Genomic DNA, 9,756 nt, shown 5'->3' on the forward strand with positions numbered 1-9,756 from the left:
GGGCTTCAAAACATTTTCCTAACGTACATGAAGGTCTAAATCAGGAAAGGCAAATTTGTGATAAGCATGCCCCCCTTTGGCTTTCTGTGCCTGTGTTACAAATCTGCAAGGTCACCACTCATTTCCTACGACTTCAGAATCCTTCTCAACACAGCGCTGTAGACAGCAAGAGGTTGGGATTGGTGCGAAAGATGATCTAGTCAGGTTATTGCTCCCACAGGCCTATAAACCCCTCAGGCACGGGCACGGGTCTAATTCAGGACATGACAGTCAATAAATGGTTTTTGGGATGAACCATGGGCAGAGAGATGGATAAATTAAATGGATGTGTGAATGACATTTCTTTCTCCCTCTTTTCCTCGCTCTCTTCCTTCCTTCCTTCCTTTCATTGTTTCTTTCTTTCAGCTGGTACAGGAATGCCTGGAGGTTGCTTCCTTCTCTGTGTTCTAGGGAATGTACTGTGTGCATCACCAAGGGTCATGTGAATACCAGCTAGAATATCTATCGTAGAATGATGGGGCTGGAAGAGACCTCAGAAAATACTGAGTGACAGCTTTTCAGTTTTACAGAGACGAACCTAAGGTACAGAGAGAGCGCCCATCCCTAGAGCTGTCCCTGAAGCTCTGGAGCCATATTCCATACCTTATTAACTCCGTGGCTTCTGGCATTTTCTTTGCCTCTTCATTGGTAAAGCGGAGACAGTGACCTTGTCTGCTTTCCAGGGTTGTGGTAAAGCTTAACAAGAAAATAAATGCAAAGTGCTTAGTGTAGTGCCTAGCACATGGTAAATACTAAAAAAGAGTTAACTTTTCTCTTTTTTTCCTTCCCTTTCATTAGTATTTGCTGAGCTAGTGATGGTACTATAAGTGGTTTTATTACGAAGTATATCATGTTATGCTGTGGGTCTTCCCTTTATATGCCATGAATTGAACAACATTTCCATTTTAGATACATAGAAACTAAGACAAAGAGAAAGTAAAGGAACAGATTCTTATAATTAAGAATAAAATATTTCCTACGCGAAAAACATATAATTCCAGAATGTCTTTCTCTTTTCTTTTGGCGAACCCTATTATTTCACAATATAGAACATGCTTCAGAGAAAATGTATTTATAAAACTTGTCTTTAAATAATATAGCCATGAAGTTGAATTAAAAGTGAGTGGGCTGAATTATCCTTTTAGAAAAAGTCCCATATGCACATCACATATTCAGACCTTCAGGTCAGTAATTAGTCGGGGTTCGGGAGTGGTGAAGAAAAGTTTTAGTTGGCTTCACTTTGGTTGCCAGGAAACATACACAGGCAGCAGGAACAGATGAAAACAATGCCTCGTTGCTGTGAAGGTGGCCTTAGAGGCAAGCCCTTTACTGGGACAGAAGCCTTGCACCTGTGTCATACAAGAAAATAGAGTTTAAAACCCCAACATGTCAACAGAAGCAAGGTTAGCCAAAGAGATTTTGAAGAAGTTGCTTTTCTAATGCATTTGAAATGAGATTTAGAAGCTGTGTTCTGTGTCATTTGGTATAAACATGGGGGAAGATTTATGCATTTTTAATGAAGCCAGATTAAGCAGAATATAAGAGGGGGGGTTTTAAAAAGATTTGGCTGTAGATTTGGAAAGTAAACTGTGGAATTAAAAAAGGGTGGGGGTTGAGGGCTTTTATTCCTTACCTCTGGGCTTGAACATTTTGTCTCTTCATTGTCGGCCTTGAAATGTGCTTTCATTTTTGAAATTATGTTGCTAAATTGGGTTTCTTTTCAAAGGCACCTGTTGAAGGGGAAAAAAGTGTCGAAGTAGTTGAAGGCAGCTGAAAAGAGGTGAAGCCATTATGAGTTACCAGAATGCACTTGTGTTGAACAAGGGGCCCCAGCCTGGGTCAGAGAGCCTGGGAAGAGCGGGAGGGGCCCCCACAGATGAAGATCCCTGCCCCTCTCTGCTTGAAAACCAGCTCAGTGTGGATGACTTTCACAAAATACAGAATGCCTTTGAGGTAAGCCTTAATCTTCTTTACTGGAGAGTTTGTTTTTAAGATTTTATTTATTCATTTGACTGAGTGATAGAGAGCCCAAGGAAGGGAGCACCAGGCACAGGGAGAGGGAGAAGCAGGCTCTCCACCCCAGCAAGGAACCAGAATGTGGGGCTCGATCCCAGAACCCTGAGTTCATGACCTGCGCCGAAGGCAGCCGCTTAACCCACCCAGACACCCAGGCGGCCCTACTGGACAGTTTGAATTGTTTATGAAGACTGGGGTGAAACAGGTGTTTCTCTTAAAATTGTTGATTTATTCAATGGTTCAAAGAGGGAATTGAAAAGAATCAGTCAGGCTTGCATTTAGCACTGGAGTAACTCTAGTTAACAGAGTAACTTCAGTTCTTTGGGCCAAATAATATGATTTAGTTTGCAGTCACTGTTGTTGAGTATCATTGCCATCAAGGAAGGATTATTTCTTGGACAAAAGTTTTCTTAGTGGTCACGACGGTTTTGGAAACCTGGAAGTAATGGCTGTGAGCGGGCAACGCCTGATCTCCCAGGTGACTCCCAGGACAACTGCTCTTAACACAGAGCATCCAAAGAGAACTCTGGAAATGCACATAGGCAGGTTGCAAACATTCTCCCGGGCTTTACTCCTAGTGACTCAGCTCCTTTTCGGAACTAATTTTGGCAGTTTATTGGCCCAAGATCCCGTGCTAGGGACCAGCCTCCCACTTTTTTGGGTAAATATTGGGGCAATGCCCATCAAAACAGAGTTTAAAGTTATCCTTTTAATGCTCTCTGTAAAACAGGCCTTAGGAATTTTAACTCTACATGAAAATCTCTCTTCTCTGTATCTTAATTAATTTGGAATTCTGCAGCTATGCATAGTGAACAGTATACATCGAAATGATTTTTAGTTTCTCACGCGAATAGGAAGAAGTGCTCCTTCGTGCTGCAGAATTTGGGTGGACATGAGCCTCCATTCTTTCTACTTCATTATGTTTGCTAAAATATGTTCTCCGGACTTCTTCATAAGATCCTCTGGGGGGTGCTTGGGAGTATCCATATTAATCAGAAGCAGTCATTTAATATTTTGGAATACCACCTTGAAATTAATAAAGCATGATGAGATGGAACAATTATATTGGTCGTTATTGGCATAAATTTTAATCTTTATCTCTCCCTGAAAAAGTTGCTAACTACTGAAAAAGTCTGCCATGTCCTGTTCTGCATAACAAATTAGATTTTACCTGTAATGTTAAATTAATATCCCACTTATGTCAATCAATTCTTTATAATATAATCTGTCATATTTAGTAGCAAAAACATGCTCTGCCCTACACTTTTCTCATTTTAATTGTCCTATATCTGCTATTCATCCAACCCCATTTGTCTGCGAAATTTTGGTGCTGTTCATGTCCAATGCCCCAAATGAATTTGGCGTATTTTGGTAGACACAGCAAACATTTTGACAGCTTGAGGACATTCAGAGAAACGTAACAGCAGACTATGACAGCTTTGACTCTGGAATGAACAGAAATGTGGCGGTTTGTTCTGCTAAGAACGCAAAGAATCTGAATTCTAGGGCCCATTAGGAGAGTCGACATTAAAAAGTCGATATGTTAGAGAGTGAACCTGCTGCGGAAGGTGGGGGTGGATGTTCTCTTCAAACCACTGATGAACCTGGAATGAACCCGATGAGACGGGATAATCAATTTGAGTTGTTATTTTTTTGGGGGGGGGTCTTGTTGTTGTTATTGTTGTTGTTTACTTTAAATGTTTCGAAGACTGTATCACGTATTTTGAAAGTACCAGTTGGAAAAGCAGGTATTACAGTGGGAGAATAGATTGCAATTTGGAACTTGCGTGAACCTAGAAAATCTAGTGACAGTTCTTAAAAAAGGCATTGAGCTTTGCAGACATTTTTTGCAGAGAAAATGAAGTCTGTCCATGTTTTTAAGAGACTCAACAGACACAGAATGGAATAATCTAATGGCAAATGTGTGACCAGAACTAAGAGGCCCTTGAGACAATATGATTTCCAAGCCCAGCATGGAGCCTTGAGGAGAATGATACACGAGATGTTTTCAGTGGAGTTCAGTCCATCTGTCATGAACGTCAGGCCCACGGGCACAGGTGTAGATTGTTGGAAAAATCGCCCTCAGATGCTGTCTTGCAACACAGACTCTAAAGGCAGTGATCTGTACTCTGATCGCTAAAGACAAGCTCTTGGAAATGTCTAGATTCTGGCACTTGATTCCTTTATCTCTTATCTTGTTTTTGGTACCCGGATTGCTTACTTGGGACTGAAGAATTGTCAGATAAGGTCCATATCCTTAACTGAAAAATGGGAAGTTGGGTCTTTGAATTGTGTACTGAATGTTTCATATATGTTTCCAAATGAAATATACATAGCTATAAATCTTAGTGGTAACATTAAGGAAGAAAGCAAGGAATGCTTACATTTATCTTAGGATGGTATAAATGACTCAGAATCACTTACTATTTAAGCTCTAGAAATCAGATTTCTTGGATTTAAATCCCAATTTTGCCTCTTACAGTGTGTCTATGTGCCAATCACTCAAGCTTTTTGGGCCTCAGTTTCCTTTATTTCTAATGTAGGAATAATGAGTTTGTGGTAAAGATAGTACCTGGAATACTTGGAAGAATGCTTGACACAGAGAAAGTGCTCAGTTAGCGTAGGTATTATATATTCAGTGAGTAGAGGTTAAACCACATGGCCTCTAACATTCTCTCGATTCTAACTCACACATTTCCTAAAAGAAATTAAACTTTGAATAACACATCTGTGCTTCTGCATTCCTTTTAGGTGTGTGAGGAAGTGGAAGCAATGAGTTGCAAAGACAAATTCACTTAGAAAAGTGCAAAGCGTTCATTTTTCTGTCTCCTACTTCTTATTTTATTAGCATTCAAAAGCTTTTAATTGATGTGTTCATCCTCATCTTTATTTTTTAATTTTTTAAATTTTTACATCTTTGTTTTAAATTAATCCTTATCTTTGGAACAAAGAAATTACCTGGATAGAAGTACCAGAAAAGTAATTTGTGGATTTCATTTTCTTTCAAGTGATGGTGTCCAGAAAGCCATATATCAACTTGAAGGCAATGAAACTTGTATTATTCTTAGAATTGTAAAATGGTTGTTACTCAGACTTTCCTGTCGCACTTGCAATGCTTACAGAAATGACATAGTCTCTGGACATTCATATTATTTTGATGTCAACCATATTTTACATTTTCTTAGATACTTCAAAAACTAGCTATCATGTAAAGAAAGATGGCTGTGGTTTGATGATGTTAGAAGAATGCTTATAGGTAGAAATTCTGGCCCGAGGGAAATGGAATTTTGGAAAGACCCCATTGGGGTCTATTATATATTGAGTTTCTTCTGAGAGTCTGGCTATGTAGGTTTCTGAGCATTTCTTTTCTTGAATTCTCCACTGTTGAGCTGTGCATGCCAGGACTTTCTGTTCTTTGGTCCTGGATGGCTTGCTGCCTGTTGGGCCTAGGACTATAGATGTCTACGCCGCTACACTTACTGGATTGGGTCCTGACCTATTTCCAACAGCAACCGTGTCTGTATATCCTCTCCTAAAAAATCTTTCTGGCCAAGGTTGGGTCCAGAGCCTGGGACTGGTCCTATCTGTCTACTCCCTGCTGCCACTTGTCCAAGCCCTACTAAATCTTTAGCTTAAATAGCTAGAAATGAAATTTAAATCACATGCAAAAGGGGAGCTATTTATGCCCCAAATAGGAAGGTCCAAAACATTGAGAGAGGCAGAGCAAAAGTCCGAACAGGAAGTCCCCAGCAGTGTTCAGGGAAGTTTTCAGAACAAACCTGTCGTGGGAATGAATGGAATCTGCTCAACACACTTAAGCTAACTTAGTCTGAAAAGCCTAGAGAAGTTCAGGAGGCACTTCTGTAGTTCTGAAAACTGTGTTTGAGATGTAATAAAATGATTAACTCCACAGTTTATGATATCCTCATGTTTGATTGTCTTTATAAAATTCCCAAGAATCTGCCTATAGACAGATTCCACAGCAGAGCCCATGAAGATCATTTAAAATTTTTTTAAAGGTAAAACTAATAGTTAAAAACTCTATATATTAGCCAATAAAGTCCCAAATTAGAAAATCTTTATTTTTATCAGTTGTGCAAACTGTGTAAAAAAAAAAAAAAAAAGCTCATACTTGATAGAGGTTTATTTCTTGCTCATATAAAGTAGAAAGTAGATCTTTTTAATTGGTGGGCAGCTCCAAGTAAGGATTCAGGTGCCCAGGGTCCTTCCCTCTCCCACCTTCTATGATTGTCATGCATCAAGCTAGTATGAGGAGGGAGAGCATGAAGGAGCACATGGGGAAAGTTGCCATGCACCCGCATTCTGACTGCAAGGGCAACTGAAAGTGTGCACAGGTGTCTGCCCAGAAAACAGTCTCATTCACAATCCTCAGCATTTAATGGTAGGGCAAGTTCTCTCTTGCCTAATAAACCAACATATTTCATTTCATAGATGAAGGAGCCTCATGCGCCTAATAATGTTTTGTATGTGTTTTTTAAGATACTTTATTTATATATTTGAGAGAGAGAGAGAGACCGTGAGAGAGGAGAAAGTCAGAGGGAGAAGCGGGCTCCCTGCGGAGCTGGGAGCCTGATGTGGGGCTCTATCCTGGGACTCTGGGATCATGACCTAAAGTGAAGGCAGTCGCTTAACCAACTGAGCCACCCAGACACCCCAGTGTTTTGTGTTTTGCCTTAACTGCCAGAAGATTGAAACTTAATTTTCAATTGGTACCACTATTCTTAACACAGATTTTCCTGAAACAATTATCTGCTGTTTTTATTATATGACTCGTGTTTTTTTATCTTTACTTTAATGGTTCAACTGCCTCCGTTCCTTCATTGTAGCTGAACTAAAACTCTTTCTAGAAATCAGTGGAGGTAAAAATGATGAATACAAATTTATTATCTTTCAAGTGTGGTAAGATTTTACAAAGCACGTCTATAGGTATGCTGCTATTTGATCCTCTCACCAGCCTGGAATGTAGGCGGGGTAGACATTTTTATTTTCCAGTTACACAGAAGGAGAGTGAAGCTCAAACATATTTAATTGAATTACTCCTTGGGGCAGAGCCAGGGCCCAGGGATGGATTGTCATCTTTCCAGCCCATTATGTGGCATTACTCCCACTGGCCACAAGGCAACCTCTCTTTGAAATGTTGCTTTAAGGAACAGGAATCCAATAGAATAAGGACTTTATTAACAAAAGAAGCCTGTTAAGTGGATAGCACACAGGCGCTCTGCCCTGGTAACTTGGAATTAACGTGCAATCAGCAAATAATCAACAGCTCCTACAATAAATCAATGCAGAGAAAAGGTGAAAGAAAAAGAAAAGAAAAGATAGGAATAATCTATTGCTTTTTAAATTATCTTTTCCATTCTAAAGGCATCTCAGTGGAGACTTGTGAGAAGGTAAACAGGTAGAGCTTAATCTATAACTCTATTATACAGTACCTTGTGCATTCAGGAGCCTCAGTCAATTCATGGCCCTCTAAACAAAGGCAGCAGCAGGTCAGAGCATGTCTCACCCCAACTCTCTTAGTAGAATCGAAAAACCCATTTTTGATGGCACCAGAAAATTAGCAAAGCTCTGCACGTCCTCTTCCTCCCCTCCCCGAGAATGAAGGTGATAGCATGAAGCAAATCCAATACCACGGCGGCTGGCACAATCTGAAATGATAGGGATTCTTTGGAGGTTTTGCCTGACTTGCTAGCATTCATGGCTGAGGTTAGCAAATAATGTCATCACCAAAACACAAGCAAGGGAAGTTATGTGTCAACACACATGAAAAATTGCTCTTCTTGAACACTGCTGACTTTGTGTTGAATTTCGTGACAAGTTCTAACAGCTTTATGCCCCTTCCAGTTTCTTGGTGTGCTTTTTGGAGCAGGTGCTTATGAAAATTGATCGGGATCAGAAAGGGTGATGAAGAGTGCTTTAGGTGAACAAATATTTTAACCTTGAGCTTTGGCTGGGACTGGAGCAGAGAAAGCAACCAAAAAACTTGTAAAGGTGAGGGAAAGACAGCAGAATGTCTGATTCTATTCATTTGTAGAGCATTAACTTTGCCAGACCTGTAGACCAAGGGCACAACCTACTTTTTCAAATTTCCTGAGAACCAAAAAGAAAGAAACATGAAGAAAACAGACAACTAAAGAACTGCAGTTTGTGCCATTTTGACCGCACACTTGTCATTTGTTACCAAGTATAGCACACTCGACAATAACACAATACTCCACCAGATCCATTGTTAGAAATAAGAAGCCTCCAGATTGTCCCTTGGTGACTGCCAACATTTCCCCAAGGCTTTGGCTTCAGACCTCCACAAGGCCCTCAGGGTCTACTACTCCCTCATCATGTCTTCCTACCATTTCATGGATGTAACTTTGATTAAATCTTGACTCTCTGGACACCAACATTCTCTGCTGAGGACTACCAAGGACAATCTTTTCCTCTCAATTCCTCTGCCTTCCATGTGTGCACAGTCTTCCCGAATTCTCTCAACACTTCCGAGACCAGGCCTGCATTGACCAATATGGTGACCATGAACCACAGATGGTTATTTATTTGTTTATCTAATTTTTTTAAAGTATTTATTTATTTGAGAGAGAGAGAGAGAGCAGCAGAAAGAGAAGCGGGGGGAAAAAATCTCAAGCAGACCCTGCACTGAGTGCAGAGGCTAGCACAGGACTCAGTCTCTCAACACTGAGATCATGACCTGAGCCGAAATCAAGAGTCAGACGCTTCACCGAATGAGACATCCAGGCGCCCCACCACATGTGGTTCCTTAAAGTAAAGTGAAACAAAATAAGAATTCCATAAAATAAAAGATTCCATCGCTCACAGGCACCAGCCGCTTTTAAACTACTTAGTAGCCACATGTGGTTAGTCGCTATCATATTGGATCGTTAGGATGATAGAACATTTTCATCACTGCAGAAAGTCCTGTTGGACAATGCTGTTTTGTTTGGACCCTTTTCATGGCATCCTACTAACTTGTTCCATTTCCTCATTTTGACCACATTTATATGGTCAAGGGGTTACTCTTTCTGTACACGTGCCAGACCTAAGGGCTTGGAGGCCACATCAATTCTTGGCCCTAGACACACAGAAAGATATTTTCCTTCACTCTCATCTAAAACTTATTTTTCTACCTTTTCCCCTAGTACTGTCAAGAATATATAACACCTATTCCTTTCAGGAGAATTTGTACCTCCTCATGCAATCTGGTCCCACCTCCCCACAGGTGTTGGGTCTGGATTTGTAGTTCCAGCCATTAGTCACAAAATTATCCAGCACTGGAACTTTACCCAAATTATTTAAGTCATGATGGTCATATTTAGTTACTTGAATGATTTAACAGTAGTCCTGTCATAGGACTTAGTCAAGTGCTGGGCTCAGCATGGAACATTCCTGTCCTCTCCCCCACAATTTCCCAGCAAACTCCGATGTAATATTTCAATACCATTGTCTCAAGAAGGTCCTCTTTCACCACCTACACTAAATTAGCACCTTACCAGGTTTCTTTTCAGTCTTATTGTAGCTTTTTTTTTTTTTTTTTTTTTTTTAGATTTTAGATTTTATTTCTTTATTTGACAGAGAGAAATCACAAGTAGTCGGAGAGGCAGGCAGAGAGAGAGAGAGAGAGAGGGAAGCAGGCTCCCCGCTGAGCAGAGAGCCCGATGCGGGACTCGATCCCAC

At 40.4% G+C, this 9,756-nt stretch overlaps 1 protein-coding gene across 1 annotated transcript in view; it reads left to right on the forward strand.

The window, feature by feature from the left end:
- The first annotated feature begins 1,377 nt into the window (after window positions 1-1,377).
- WDR49 (WD repeat domain 49) overlaps window positions 1,378-9,756 on the forward strand; it is a 134,507-nt gene continuing 126,128 nt past the window's right edge. Inside the window, exons 1-2 of the mRNA XM_059388061.1 lie at window positions 1,378-1,442; window positions 1,766-1,992. Coding sequence (XP_059244044.1) covers window positions 1,831-1,992 — 162 coding nt within the window. The 5' untranslated portion in view covers window positions 1,378-1,442; window positions 1,766-1,830. The remainder of the gene's footprint in view (window positions 1,443-1,765; window positions 1,993-9,756) is intronic.

Source organism: Mustela nigripes, chromosome 2, assembly GCF_022355385.1.
Source record: "Mustela nigripes isolate SB6536 chromosome 2, MUSNIG.SB6536, whole genome shotgun sequence".
NCBI classification, from domain to species: Eukaryota; Metazoa; Chordata; class Mammalia; order Carnivora; family Mustelidae; genus Mustela; species Mustela nigripes.